Below are 15773 nucleotides of genomic sequence, written 5' to 3'. Positions count from 1 at the left end.
TTGTGCCATAATAATTGTTTGAGGTTAAAAAAAATATATAGCAGTGACGTCACAACATTGTCACTAGGTATAATTATACATTATTATCACAATAAACCTTGTTCCACAGTCCGTGACAAGAATAATCAATAAGAAGCAAGAACCATTCTAGTGATAATGTGATAAGAATTACAATAATACAATGTTATTATTTATAAAAGATAATTTACAATTTATCAAAAACAGATAGGTATCTACGACTTACCACCCTATTTCAATTTAGTTTTTGGCATTTCGTTTGTAAAAATGATGAAAAATTTAAAAAACGTGGCGTCACAAAATTTATTGTTGCCTAACCGTCTGATAAAACCATCAAAGAAACAAAACCAATCAGAAGAAAACGACTGGTGAGTTGTAAAATGTACATATTATACGCTACTTTATTTTGAAAAGTAAACTCGTATTAAAATCTATTAATATTATTCATGAAAACCAACTACTTAAAATAGTTTATTAGATATCAACAAGTTTATGAATACGCTTTCTATTAATTATATTCCACTTAATGTATTAATACATTAGTATGTTTGATGTATACTTAAAATAAAATAAAAATATATAATAAACATTGAGTACCTATATAATTGTAAGTTATTTAGATAAGTATTTAGAAGTTGATTATATTGGTATTATACAAAGCATTTAAAATAATTGTTAGAAAAAGTATCTACTTGTATTCATTTAACATATTTAATTAAATATGGGAGTACATAAAGTATATATACTAGTTTTATTAATTGTCTAAGTGACTTTTTAAAATTTAAATGATTAGGCTTAGGTTTTAAATTTTATATCATTTTCTATAGTTTTACTTTAATATACTTGTGTAAAATTTTAATTATAAGTAATAATTTATAAACTGTTCTTTATAGATATTTTTGTGGTTATGTTGCATATCAATATATTTTTTTCCTATTATAAAATATATTATTTTAGTTCACTAGTAGAAACTAGTTAGATATAATAGCGCAACTAGCACTAAATCTTAGGGAAGCTAACTTTAATATTATACCAAAGGTAATCCATAGGGGCTTTACCCTAATACCCATCAATCTTCAAATTTAAACATTCCAAATATATCTACATTTACTTTTAATTATATTATAGGATAGTTGTTTACAAGTTATTCAAAATTCATTTTTCTTTTTTTTTATGGCTGTAAATTGTAAAATTTGCTCAGAATAAATATATGTATATTTTTTAATACTTAGTATGGATAAATTACTGAAACAATCCTATACCATCTTAGATCTCAAATAGAACTTATTCACCTCATAACAAAAAATGCATGCTCAGATGTATCAGAAGAATTGTACAATATATTAGCCACTTGAATCATCTTATACAAGTTTTGGATACATTTTCCTACATGAGATCAAAATTAATTGTTTTTTAATATTACAGATTGTATCTTTAAAAATAACCATTTTATTTTTTAAATCACATTTATTAATTTTAAATATCTTAATAATTTGTATTAGTTAGCAAATAAAAATTTTCTTACTGCTAAAAAATTAATCAAAAATATATTATCTTATAAGTGTATAACCAATACTTTTATTACTAAAATCTTTAAATAAATTATAATATTGTAAAGTTAAATTTAATTTTTTTTCTAGGTTATTAGTTGCTACAAATTGGTACTTTTGGATTTATACATGGACATTAATGGTAGTTGCAGTTATTGGCTTAGGTGCCACAATTATGTTGATGGTTGTATTACGGTTCACTACTAGAATGGAAAGTATAGAATTTTTAACTGACAGTGAGCTGACTAAACTTATGGGCAATATCGATTTAGACGATATATATAAAGTTGATGGTATCATGGAAGGGTTTAAAGACATACCATTAGAAATAATGAGTGATAATGATAATATACTTTTACATGTTGTTAACCCAGAAGACAAAAGTAAGTTGTATAAATCCAGTAAAGAATATAAGCTGTAGTTATTATGCACTGAAATTTATTATATTTTCTTTAGGTTTGGAATCAGCAATTGAACTTGGATTTTCTAAAACACAAGTAAAAAACATTGATTCATTCACAGTGGGAGATCCAGAAAACCCTATTTTTACTACATCATTTCCAAATTTTGGACTTCCAGAAGGAGTCCGTCATTTGGATGTAGCCACAGTATACACCAATCGGATAGTAAGTCCAATAAACGAAACTCTGATATTGAAATCTTCAAATTATACTCGGCTGAAAGGTAATGAAGGAACTGTCATTGATGGTTCTAAAATAAAATGGTCAGCCGAAGGAGATATATTTCTCAGATCAGTAAATGGCACAGTAGTACTAAGTTCTGCAGGAATTTACTTAGATGTACAGAATTTACCTGTAGTACTGTCAAACAAATTTGCTGCTCATCAATATAAATTATGCATATGTATGCCGAGCGGAATGGTATTCAGAGTTCCAGTGTCAACAAGTTACAATTCTCACATGGCTTGTAGTATGATTGATATAGGAGAAAGTAATCATCCGTGCAAATAAAATGGTAATTACTGTTATGTATAGTTTATTTAAATTTATAAAAACTCAGATAAATAGTTAAATCATTAGTTCTACCATTGTATATAAATACTATAATCAATGGTTCTATTAACTATAAATTAGTCTAAGAAAAAAAAATACCATTATTATTTTTCAAACTTGTTGTGGTTTAAGACTTCTTGAATTTTTTTTATTGTTATTGTTCAATATTCTATTTAAAATATATAATTATTCTATGAAATGGTGATATTCAGTACAAAGTTTGATTGTATATTTAGTTTTTTCACAAAGTTGTTAGTATTTTTAACAATATTTTCATATACATTTATATACACCACAATTTGCCCCCCTCCTCCTATAATTTTAATAATTTTAATTGCATACTTTAAACTTTAATGTATATGTCTCAAATACTAATAATACACATTTCTAATATAAATTATTGCCATAAATTTGAGTTATTTTAATTGCATATACTTACCATTCCATAACTGTTTTGAGTTGGTTAACTTAATAATTTGTACTTTTTTTAACGCTTGTCTTCAATTCCATTTTTTTTTAATTTAAATATCTCACTAACAAATTGTTATTGATCTTTCATGAGATTTTTTTTAGTAATGTATAGAAATTTATATGCCTAAATTAGTGTGAAATAAAATACATCATTGATATGGTTCATTGTTCTTGTATGGGATAGTTTTACACTTGTTTGGAACCTCAAATTGTTTGTATGCGTCATGCAAGTGAATCAATACTTGACACCAGTTACTTAATCCTAGGCTCTATTGCAATAATGCTATTGTCAATTTTTAATGCTTTTGTTTTTGAATATATAACTATTTATACTTTAATATTGTGTCAAATAATACGTAATGTAATACAAAAAAGCTCAAAGTAATTAACTTTACTATTAATGTCCCTTAATAATTTTATATTTGTGGCTTAGTGTATTATATGCTCTAGCTAATAAGTCATCAATATCTTAAACTGATTTTACTGAAATAAACATTTTTACTATTTTAACTGATTTTTTCTTAAATATTGTGTAAAAACATTTTGTCAGTATTATAAAACATTAAATAAAGTAAACATATACTTACCATTTGTAGACAAATGTGTATGTATTTTATATACATAAAATTACTAATAATTATTTATTTTTGATATTGTTTTATTCTAATAATTAAATGTACTTAAAAAAATAACATTTTTCTACTACTTGATAATTTTTTTTGAAAAAAAAAACTCCAGTGACAGTGCTAATTTTATTATAGTTTACTATAACTTTTTAATCTTGATATTAAGTAATCACCTCTAGGAATATTATTTTCATATACCATTTAAGTTTAAGCCAATAAAACTTTAAATTATCAGTAATGCTAATGTATTTATAGTTTATACAACAGTTAATTAATAAAATAATTTAATTTTTTGTTTTAGTTTATTCTGGTATAATTTATATTATACACTGTGGACGATGGAATCAATCAAACCATCAAGTAAACTCAAAATGTATCACAAAAAGAAAAAGTATTAGCCGAGAACTGAATGGATTTCAACCTATTAACTATCGTTTGAGGTGTATTTCATGTTAGTACAATTAAATATTTCATTGTTTGCTGAATTAATGAAATAACTCCAATTTAATTAGTTTATAGGTGGTAGTAAACAAATTAATATTATTGTTGTTGTTTTTTATTATTATTATTATTATATTATATTATATTAATATTAAAATAATACTACTAGTCTTAAAATACTAATCTAGTCACATTTGTACTTAAGTTGTGTATTTAACCACATTTAAAATATGTTATGATATAACTCTTGTTTTTATAATACAATCAATAAAAAAAATTGTGTTTTCAACCTGTCTTATATCAGAAGGAATTTATTTAATGAGAGGGTTGTACAAACAATGAAGTACTTGAATGTGTAAATATAATATATCGTAATATGAATTTATAATAGAAAATGAACCAGTTATGCACACTCAATACACACAAAAACACAAAATATATACACGAAAAATCACAAATTTTTAAAAACTAATTTATAACTATTGACTCAAGTACTTTCCATTGCTACTTCTTCATTTTCTGTTCCTGCCGCATCCACATCTTCTACCATCTCTTCTTGTTTTTCGTACGCTTTTTGCAAGTCTTCAAAAATAACAGTGTTGATAGACTTCAATTTTAGAATGTCTGAAAAACAAAAATTCAACATCAAATGTACATTCATACGTCAAAAGAAGTTGTACATACTATCGTTTCCATTTAGTACAGCAATAAAACCACCATGAGCCATCACGCGAACCAAATGTTGTGCAGTCATGCACAATAAATCTTGTTGTTCTAATGATAGTAAGGTTTGAATTCTTATGTTACCACTTTCGCAAGGATCTATTATTCCAGCTGAACCAGGAAGAAATAGCCCGCCAGCTAGTAATTGTATGACTCTCCTGTATGCTATCTGAATAGGTAATGTTTGTTTGTTGTTTAACAATGAACGATGAGCCTAAGGAAAATGAAAAAAACTGCGTAAGTTTCTTAAACTTGATGTGAAAAAGTCATTGTCATTCAACTAATAATTTATTTCTTAAGTTTCAAACAATTCAAACTAACCAATAAGTCTATCATCCATGGATTTAAACACTTAAGTCCACTGAAACGGTTGCGCAAATCTTTAAGAAGCCTAACAAGCATCTTATTTGATGAATGAGAAGCATTGTCATCAAACCACCGACTGCAAATAAAAAAAAACAAAGACATTAAGTGAATACTGAAATTATCACTAAAAATATTAATATTTAAATAATAAAATTAAAAATAGTAATAGTTGTTGATTAGCACTCGTAACTTGAAACTCTAAAACAGATTGTTATAATCACAATAATATGCATTTAATAAATCATATAAGTATTTAAATATGCACTAAAAATGTTAAATAAGTAAAAATATAAATTTTTTCTATTGGTTCATTAAAAATGCCAAATTTTTCTTTGTTGGAACATTAGACTGGCTAAGTTCAAAAAAAAAAAAAAATAAAAAAAAAATAACCAAAATTTTCATTCATAAATCTGTAAAATATTTTTTAGGCATCATTAAAAAAATGTGGGAAAACTAGGTTTACAAATCAATGAGAAATTGTGTTCAAGTAACTGGTTGTTTCTAAGAAAAAATGAAAACATCAGAGGATACCTATAAACTTAAAAAATATTATTTATTAACGCATGCACTACAATAGTAAAGCCAATTAATTAACAATACTATTAAACAGTCTATTTATCAGTTGACAAATATACATCAACCAATATAATATTTAGTGCCGAACATAATAATTTAAATATAAACTAATAAACACTAGCATAGTAGTAATAAAATTTCTAGATAATTTAAATATTTCTTCTATAAAATTATAATATAAGTGTAAAATAATGCTAAAATCACAAAAATAGGATAATAGCATCAATATTTAAAAATATGTAACTATACTTTTCATATTATATTACTTGGTTATCTAAAACACATTTATAATTTAAGTTTTCTAAAATAAATATTAATTATCATATCACAACCTATATTATAATCTATTACCTATTTACCTACATGTAATATTATTTAATTTATGTATAAGCAATATGACAAACAAAATTTGACTAAAGAAATTTTTTAGAGCTAGAAATTTATTTTGAATTTAAAAATTAAAATTTGTGTAAATGAATATAATTATCATAGTATTTTTTTATATTAATTGTTGATGATCTATGTCCTATAACAAAAATTCAAAATTAGCATATAATTTTAAATTATATATTATACTGTAAGGGATAGTGGTTGGATCATTGTTTAAATACTTTTTTTAGGTTTTGAAATATGCCTGCCATGTCAATGTTTTTAAGTACTTGTATTTATTTATTTTTTTTTTGTTACACAAATTAATCAATAATTCTGAGAACAATGACAAAGATGTATGACGTATGAAACTAAATAGTTAACATACTAAATATTTTAATAAAAAATTACCTATGGCGTATGGCACCCATGTGTAGTTTCATTGCATTTGCATCCAAGTGTAGACCAGATGTAAGCTTCTTTAAATTTGTAGATATAGTAGAAATTAGTATACGTACAGTACCTTGTGATGAAATAACATCAAAACCAGTGCTGTCTGGAGCCATCAAAACATCTAAAAATGATATTAAAAAAACAAATTAACACACACGATGAATATAATAAAAAATAATTAAATAAGCAAATTCTAAACCAACCCTCAGCAATTTGCATTCCACTTGGATAACTTTCTCCAGTTGGATAACTTTCTTTGAAGTCAGCTATAATTCGCTGTGATAAAGATATTACACTCTCTTTAGTCGGTAAAGTTTTAAAAATAACCACTATGTCAGCCACAGTGTGGCCTTTCATGATAGTCGCTTTTTTAAAAGATCCAACTACTCTAACCTCTTCAATCTATAATGTAAACATAATAAACATAATATTACAAATTGAGAATAATTAAAAGTATATGCCATAAAAATAAACCTACAGATACTTCGGTTTTGCCTGGGGATATAATAATATTATCCAGTATAGACTGTATTTTGGTAACAACTCCCAACAGGGATGAATGATCTTCGGAACTGGGTGTTAGCACCTGTGCCCTTTTGAGCAAAGCCTAGAGAATAAAGATATATTATAATAATAGGTAGGTATACAATGTTTTTGTATAGAAAACAATTGCAAGATTAGTCAAGGAATATACACTTACAGCATTGAAAGCTGATTCTTCGGTAGTGTGAGCGCCAGGCTTAACACGAGGGAAAGCGCCTTCGCAAAGGACTATATCAAAAGGATGTCTTGGAACTCTGCGGGACATGAATGGAGGAACCATTGGTCCGGCTAATGATGGTGGAAATCTATTCATATTGATACGTCCACTACCGCGAACCATTGGTTTTCAAAACAAACCGTCGAATACTGACAAACTTAGACGACGACAAGTAGTTTCTACTAATAAATAAATAAATATTTAGTTAACATAAATATAATATTTGAATAGAGTTTATGCATATCTAACCATTAAACAAGAGTAAACTCACAGAAGACAAAAAAGTGAAGACCGCAGGGTCAACACTTGGCAGACGGTAGACGCTACTACGCTGGAGCGGTGAGTAGTAGATAAATTACAATATAACGATAACAACAAGTTTAACAACATAACCTCTAAAAAAGTCAAAGCCATTGACAGATAATATTGTTTCGTGGAGTAAAAAATATATATAATTTATTCATTCAATGATAACAATATCATTGTGTAAAGTTTTTTTTAGCGCCAACTCATTTTAAACATTTTTTTTTTTTATTATATTTTTTTAAATTTTATTCTTTTCTATAAAAGTATGTGCTCTGAAATTAGCATCGCATATTGTAACGTACATCAGACTTCCACAAATTTTAATTAAAAAATAATATTTTTGAATCTATAGTTTCGTTGTTCTAAATTATATTACCTACCTACCTGTAATAATAAATTAATACGCGAATTCCTGATTTATAAGTGCCGTTGTATATGTAATAAAGTGATAAACTTTATATATTTAATATTTTAATATTGTTTTAAGAGTAAATTGTTGACTTTCAGTGAACTAAACACTATTCGTTTTTTTTTCTCTAACACATCTACAACGTATAGACAAAATGTATTTATACAGAGCAACCAGCAGGTAATCTTCAAGTAAAAAAATTTTCCAAAAATTATAAAGAATAATATGTTTGATGATATGATGTATAACTTTTTTTAAATATTATCTCAAAAAAATGTGATAGGTACCCAATACCCATATTAAATAAGTAAATTTATAGTAAATTTTATTTTAGTTTTTCACTCAAAAATAAAATAAAATACAAAACCAATATGCCAATAATTTTCAAAAATATTATTTTCTGTATTTTTTTTTTTATAAAAGATTTCAATATAAAATTACTTAAAAAACTATAAAAAAACGAATTTGCATGAATGCGTTTCGTTTATGTTTTGCGTGAGTCAAAGATAGAAAAAATAAATCCAAACAACATCCTCTTAGTACTAATGTTATGTCCTCAAAAACTACACTTTACGATAATAATAATCATATCCAGACTGTCCGGTTGAATCAACTAAATTTGATTATTTTATTTTAAAATTAATAAAGAGGAAAATATTCTATAGCTTCTCATTGAATTGCATTTTTCAATATTGAATATTTTAATCTCAAACTTTATTTGCCTTTAAATCAAAAATTAATTAATTTATGTATACAAAATATATTGTTTATATAATAGTTATAAAAATTAAGTTCACAGGAATATTTATTAATTAATGCGATAATGCGTGATATAAGTTAAAATTTAAAAATCACTAAATAATTAAAATTAAATAAATTTATAATGTGAGTACTGAAAATCATCTAACGATATTTGATCAGTGATCACTTACGATAGTACAACACGACCTTAAGACGCTATCTTGACGTACAGCTATTGACTTATTAGTTATTGTAATCTTTCTCAAATTTGAATAAATCAAACATTTTTTAACCGTTTAGCAACTTATAATAGTTATTAATTACCCATTGGAAGGCAACTAGTATAAGATTCTTTTCGTTTACGAAAAAATTTAGGATACATTAGTAAGCAACTCGTATGCGTCTGTTTCAATAATAGAAATATTTAGGTTTACGTTAAGTAAATACCTACGTACAACACACCTCATTTAGCTCATAGGATATAATAGTATAAAATATAAAATGTACAGATATTATATTAACTATTTTAATATTTTACAGTTGTTTGTATATTGTCTATATTTTATACTTATTATTATCTATGTTTATAATTTATTATAAATTATAATACATTTCTGTAGCTGCATGCCATCACTACTGATTCAATTTAATATGCTAAACTTAGAGTAAGGAACTTAACAATTTTAAACATGCTGAAAAATATGATACCCACGTGAAACTATGAAAATTGAAAAAAATCTTTACTTTTGCATGGTGTTTTTCTATAAATACATTAAATATTGACATGTAGCTTGTAGATCTTATGCAGATTCCAGACACACTTATAATTATAATTTATGACATAATTATACGTGGACCAATCAATCTATTTCAGTCAATCACATTGTTCTCGAATACATTACCGGATTAATATAATAGGTATACTTACATTGCAGTTATGTAGTCTATTTACACTGTAATATCTATAAAATAATTATTAAATACGAGTATATTCAATATTGAATGTGTTAGATTTCGCAAACAGTATACATATTTCAAACGTTAAACGCGCATGCAAATTTATTATTAATTTTTATGGTTAATAATGTAATATTTTTAAATTTTACAATAGCTTGCTGATCTCATAACATTAAAATATATATCTATATTTTTTACATTAAAAATAATCAATTATTATGTTCTAAAAAATCATTAGAGTGTATATAATTGAATACAAAAGATACTCATATTAGTGATATATTATGCAATGTTTTGCATGTCTCAATGCATATACTGCTGTTATATTTCAGTTATACCCAAATATAAATTAATTATTATAATACCTAATGGCTAACATGTTTATCATTCACGGTTTGTTAATTGCAATGTTCGTTCTATTTCAATGTCACTATGTCAGTTACAGAAATAAAATTGCGTTTTACAAATTTCGTTGTACATTATTAAAAAAATTCTGAAGTACCTCTACTCTCTAGTCACTACTCATTTGTATTTAATTTGAGATTGTCCGTAACTTCAATTGAAGGTCTGCAAGTACTTAAGCGTTGTATTTAACAATGTACACATAATCTGCTGACAAACGGGAAAAAGTTTCTAAATGTGGGTTAAAAGTGAACGTTTTACTAAAAAATTTAAATCAATTTTATAATATAATATCATGACTTGATCGAGTTATAGTTTATTCTTAGTGCATGAATTGTGCATTTTTTATTACTATTAATAAGTAAACATTCTTATTTTATTATTATAGAATATGAGTAGAGCATCGACTGAAAAAAAGAAATATTGATTATTTACATTATTGATTTGCGTATAATTATAATATACCAATAAAATAACTTTACAAATAACTAATACTATAATAATTTTAAATTCTGAATGGAGTAATGAATGTAGTGATTATACAAATAAATATTTATTTGTGTCTAAAGCATTCGGTCAATTATAATAATAATAATATACCTACAATACAGTAGTATAATACAATGGCATGCATATAAGCAACGTAGACGTTGCTAAAACGTTATGGGTATATTTTTAAATACCTAACTAAATTAAAATGTAATTTACGCTGTTATCAAGTTTTAACAATGTAAAATTAAATATTAAATTATGTTGATGGCATTATTTTTAAATATTATTGTTATTTATTGCCTATCGCTAATCTAAAAACAACACCGTTGATTTCAGGCATTTTCGGTCGTAAACGGTATAGATAACAAGCCAAGAAAACTTGATAAAATGTCTCTCGAACTTTCAACACATAAACGTTATCGCCAACAATAAGTATGTAAACAATTCTAATTTATTTACCTATTATGTATACAGTATATTATGAGAGTTAAAAGTTCGTAGTATAGAAATAATTGCATTAGGTTACCATAGTGATTTTAATCAATATCAATATATCATTTTATTTATTTCATTTTTGGAAGTGTCATCATCAGCTATCGCCTCAAAATTAAGAGTTCCGCAGGCACCCCAAAAAAAGTCTATTTTAAAACAAAACGAAATTTGAACTTGACTAATGAATAATAATTCTAAAAAAATGAAGAGAAACATGAGTATTGGCAAAACTTTTTAGTTATAAAAATAGTTAAAGATTTTTCCTGGTATCAGAGATAAAACTTTTTAATTTTTTATTAATACAATAAAAAAAAAATATATATATATAGAATAAATAAAATGAACAGAGGTCTCTTCGAAGCGAGTACAATGATTTTATACATACAATTTTTACTTTTTATTTTAATGATGTTAAGAATAATTATAAATTAATGTAAAGAATAAGATTTTCCAATGCAAAATACTTAAAAAAATGTGTGAGTATAAGAATAATTTAAAAAAAGAATAAGTTGCGGATGACAATGATTATACAATAAATTTAGAGAGGTTTTATAGTGCTCAAGGTTAAACTAAATTAAAATGAAACAATTATATCATAACTAAAGAATGATAATATTTGGTAGACATTTCAAGGTTATAGGAGTTTTCTTTTTTAAATAACAAAAAAAAACCAAATAACGTGAATTTTCTCGCTTCCTATGTTTATATTTTTTTTTTTAGTTTTTTCTTATTTATAACTATTTTTACTTTTAACCTCCCAAAATATTCAGTAGATTGAATTTTCTGTCTCAATGTTAAAAATCTTATTTTTTTATTTATAAAAGATTCACTCAGAATATATAGGTAATATAATAGCTATACTGATCAGATAAGTCCATGATAAAACCTTTTATAATAATTTTTTTTTTTTTTAATTTCAAATCATTCAAATTGACCGTAAAACATAATAAAAATATTCTGTGTATTCATAAGATAAAAGCTAATCTCTAAGATACCATCAGCTCGTTTCGCTCCAATTACGATCCTAAAAAAGGAAATATAATTTCTCATCTCTATTAAACGTTTGCAACTACCTTGACATGTAACTTACACAGACAATAACTTATTAATTAGTAAACACCTGTCTGTTAGAATATACTGATATTAGGCCAGCTACTGACATAAATAGTACTATGGGTGAGAGATACATATCATTAATGTAAGTATATATGATAGATCAGAGAAAAAAAAAAGTCAAATATTATAATACCTATATAAGATTGTTTACAAAACGAAAAGATTAAATTTCTTTATTAGATATATTATGCTACACGGCAAGTGGGTCATTTAGTTGGAAATCTTTGAATGATATTATAATCTACAAACAAAGGTTTTTGGTGGGGATTCCGTGTTGAATGATTGAGGTTTTTAAGAAAATAATATTATTTACATCAAATTAATTTACGGCTGATATATTTTAAAATAATTTTTATGTAACACACGTTTTGAAAATATATAAGTTTTGGATACACAATAATATTATTAATATAATAATTTTTGTGTAGATATATTTCAATTAAATTAAAAAATATATGTATATTAAAATATCGTAGAAACCAATGAATGATCACAATTCACAAATAATGTTCTTATACATTACATATTTAGATTTTGTCTTCTTTAAATTATTGCGCCACCACTCCAATACATATTAATATCTGTTCCCCATATCTTTGTTACATGTACTCGTATAATCATATTATAGTAAAATCATGTTCTATAAAATCAAATTATTAATTTACGTTTTAGTTTAAAGTTGTATGATTTATAGATTACCCTAAAATTAATATCGACATAATAAAAAAATTAAATAATTACAACTAAAACCTCCGAAACCTTGAAATTTATTAATAAAATACAATTTAAAAACTACTGAGAGTGCTTTTATTTTTAAAGTTATAAAATATCTAAAAATATAAATCAACCCAACTTCAATTTAATTACACTTTATGCAATATTATTACGTATATTATATGCATGTGAGTATGTAACTAACTACAATGACAAATAATATTAATTTTTAATTTGAGTAAATAGTAGATAATATAGTGCGTTCTAATTTTTTCTTTTATGATTAGGTACAGTTTTTAGATTTTTTGTGTTCCTATGATGCAAGAAAACGCGTACCTAGATACTAATAATATTATGATAGTACAAGTCTGACCGTGTAACAAAACACATTAAAATGTTTGACGTTAAAATAGTATATACTTACCAAATATCAATGCATAGGTTTTGTCTATATATACATGATTAGAATGTCGTAAGAATCGATCTTTATTCGTTTTCTTTATTGTTTTGATATTGTGCCACCGATTAACGATCTATAAGTTTATGCACGTTACCTACATACAAAACACTTAATTTTGTTTAAACCTTTCGACTGTCACAATATTATAATTATATACAATTTATGGACCTTGACCATCACCTAAAATACGCTTATACGTCAACACTGAGAATATTTTAACTAATATATTATACTGAAAATTAAGAAAAATGTTTGTCGTTTTATAGATAATATATTTAATAACTGGGTGACAATTCGACAATGACGTTTAGTAAATTAATGACGAAATTTTAAATTATTTTACAATTTTATTTGATGGTAAACGGTAATTTATTTTTATGTTTAATTTTGTTATTTATATTTTTATCATTTCATTTGATAATTTGAACTTGTAAGTAAAAATAATTATTGAGATTTTGTGCGATGGAAATCCGTGTGTAACCGACAACCGTTTACTGTAGGTTTTTATTAGATAATTCAATGCAAGAAAACACTATTGTATTGACAACACTCCTACCACTCACTTGAGCACGCTACTGTCCATACCTATTAGCTGAATATTTTTTTTTACTTTGAACTTTCAAGCTATTAAGAAATTTGAAAATATAATACAATTTTAATTTTTTGTTCTATTTTATACTATGTAGTTTTTTATACTTACATAATATTTATATTGAATGTCATCCATTATGTTATAATTAAAAAGGTTAAATTTAATTTATAAATTATTTGTACTTGTTTATGTGTTCCAAGTTTTGATAGTATTGTTAGATAAATGTAAGATTTTGTTTACATCATGTTGATTTTAATTACGACATGTAGCGTGGAAAATTATTTTTTATTTTTGATGGCATTGATGTCACCCAGTGATAAATCTTTATGACTATTAACTGCGCCTACACCAACATAAATAATAATAAATGTTGAAAAATAAATAAATAAGATGAAAATCATACAGTTTTTGGACAAAAACAAAGTAAAAACCGCATACATTCGATTGTAAATCAAAAAAAGAGTTATCTATTTCATAATATTACAAGTTAATAGGTATACACATATCCAATAATAGACAGTCTTACCTTCACACTATCGGTAACACTCCGTGGTCTACATAATATAATATTAAAACTGTAAATAAGTACGTAAAAATAAATTTCGTAATCACAATAAAGCTTCTAAAAATTGAATGCAGATTTATGTAGTAACTTCTTTATAGGTAGTCCGGATATTAACTTTCATTTTACGCTGAACGAATTTCTTTTCAAAGCAAAAAAGTATTTCATATTACGTAACACTTTGTAATAACCATGGTCATTTATAAATATACATTGTAAATTTAATCATATATCATGCAACCATACAAATATCATTTTATCTTATACTATTAAATACAAACTAAATATTTATTTGTTAATTTTTTGAAAAAAAAAATACTCATAGGCTATAGATTTGTTTTTACCTTTATTTCACGATTTTATTCTTGTAGTTACAATTTTCAATAATAGATGAATATAGTTGGTCTCTAGTTTTTTTTTAACGTCTACAAGGGTGAAAATTTACTAATAACCATGGTCTGTATTTGAAAAATAAGTTCGTACGATCGATCGTTTGTCTATTATTTAGTGTTCTCGGAAATCATAATAAACTATCAAATATAATATGCTTGAATAGTGGAATCGATTTGATATTATTACTTATTAAACAGCCACACTACAACGGAGACCGGAACGAAAAACTCGATACAGGCCCGGCATGTATTTTAAAATATAATGAGCCTGTGCTCCGGGCGACTCAGCTGCATGCTCATTCGAAATAGATAAATAATTATCATAGCGACCATATAACATTATAACTGCCTGCCTACCAGTTAATAGCTGTAACCACGCGCGTATTATACTCGAATTTTTCTCGCGGGTCATTTGCGCGCAAGGTCACCGAAAATCTAGAAATTGAAAAGTCGGCCGATGCAGCCGATTATCGTACGGTTTTACTTTTTTTGCGCGGCCTAGTTGTAATCGCATTATATATAGGTCCATTTTGCGCAGAGTTGCGTCTGCCCGCGGAAAAATGGAAAACGGGCGGGGACACGATGAGTGGCCAATATACGTGACCCATCACGAGGAGATGAAAGATGATGGGTAAAAAATTGACTACCGATCTTCGCTTTCACCGTCGTTTGGTGCCAAAAATCCCAAAGTTAAAAAAACAAAACAGCAGCAAGCAGAAACTGCACACTCGCGATCCTGTCGGGCGACGTCGCCGCCGCCGCCGCTATCCAT

At 25.7% G+C, this 15773-nt stretch overlaps 2 protein-coding genes across 7 annotated transcripts; one reads left to right on the top strand and one right to left on the bottom strand.

The window, feature by feature from the left end:
* Positions 1 to 195: 195 nt before the first annotated feature.
* Positions 196 to 4211, top strand: LOC112596408 (beta-sarcoglycan). 2 transcript variants are annotated; one of them, XM_025342074.1, is made up of 4 exons: positions 196 to 386; positions 1659 to 1951; positions 2025 to 2543; positions 3980 to 4211. In XM_025342074.1, the coding sequence occupies exons 1-3, from the start codon at positions 286 to 288 to the stop codon at positions 2537 to 2539; spliced, it is 909 nt and encodes a 302-aa protein (XP_025197859.1). In that variant the 5' UTR covers positions 196 to 285; the 3' UTR covers positions 2540 to 2543; positions 3980 to 4211. The 2 variants fall into 2 exon arrangements, with proteins under 2 accessions (XP_025197859.1, XP_025197860.1); XM_025342075.1 differs by having other exon boundaries at positions 331 to 400.
* Positions 4212 to 4414: 203 nt separating this feature from the next.
* LOC112596407 (interleukin enhancer-binding factor 2 homolog) lies at positions 4415 to 7716 on the bottom strand. 5 transcript variants are annotated; one of them, XM_025342068.1, is made up of 8 exons: positions 7638 to 7716; positions 7307 to 7548; positions 7085 to 7213; positions 6810 to 7008; positions 6565 to 6727; positions 5164 to 5284; positions 4804 to 5056; positions 4607 to 4743 (listed from the first exon to the last, which is right to left on the bottom strand). In XM_025342068.1, the coding sequence occupies exons 2-8, from the start codon at positions 7487 to 7489 to the stop codon at positions 4607 to 4609; spliced, it is 1185 nt and encodes a 394-aa protein (XP_025197853.1). In that variant the 5' UTR covers positions 7490 to 7548; positions 7638 to 7716. The 5 variants fall into 5 exon arrangements, with proteins under 5 accessions (XP_025197858.1, XP_025197853.1, XP_025197856.1 ...); XM_025342071.1 differs by having other exon boundaries at positions 7307 to 7545; XM_025342069.1 differs by having other exon boundaries at positions 7616 to 7710.
* Positions 7717 to 15773: the final 8057 nt, after the last annotated feature.

This window comes from Melanaphis sacchari, unplaced genomic scaffold (assembly GCF_002803265.2).
Source record: "Melanaphis sacchari strain LSU unplaced genomic scaffold, SCAv2.0 Contig31_pilon_pilon, whole genome shotgun sequence".
NCBI classification, from domain to species: Eukaryota; Metazoa; Arthropoda; class Insecta; order Hemiptera; family Aphididae; genus Melanaphis; species Melanaphis sacchari.
This window is presented reverse-complemented; position numbering and strand designations above follow the sequence as displayed.

Coding starts and splice junctions, on each gene's coding strand:
- LOC112596408 (XM_025342074.1), top strand. CDS start 286: ATGATGAAAAATTTAAAAAACGTGGCGTCACAAAATTTATTGTTGCCT. Junction 387..1,658: donor CAATCAGAAGAAAACGACTG/GTGAGTTGTAAA, acceptor TTTTTTTTCTAG/GTTATTAGTTGCTACAAATT. Junction 1,952..2,024: donor TGTTAACCCAGAAGACAAAA/GTAAGTTGTATA, acceptor TATTTTCTTTAG/GTTTGGAATCAGCAATTGAA.
- LOC112596407 (XM_025342068.1), bottom strand. CDS start 7,489: ATGGTTCGCGGTAGTGGACGTATCAATATGAATAGATTTCCACCATCA. Junction 5,285..6,564: donor ATGGGTGCCATACGCCATAG/GTAATTTTTTAT, acceptor TTTTATTTGCAG/TCGGTGGTTTGATGACAATG. Junction 4,744..4,803: donor TGTACTAAATGGAAACGATA/GTATGTACAACT, acceptor TTTGTTTTTCAG/ACATTCTAAAATTGAAGTCT.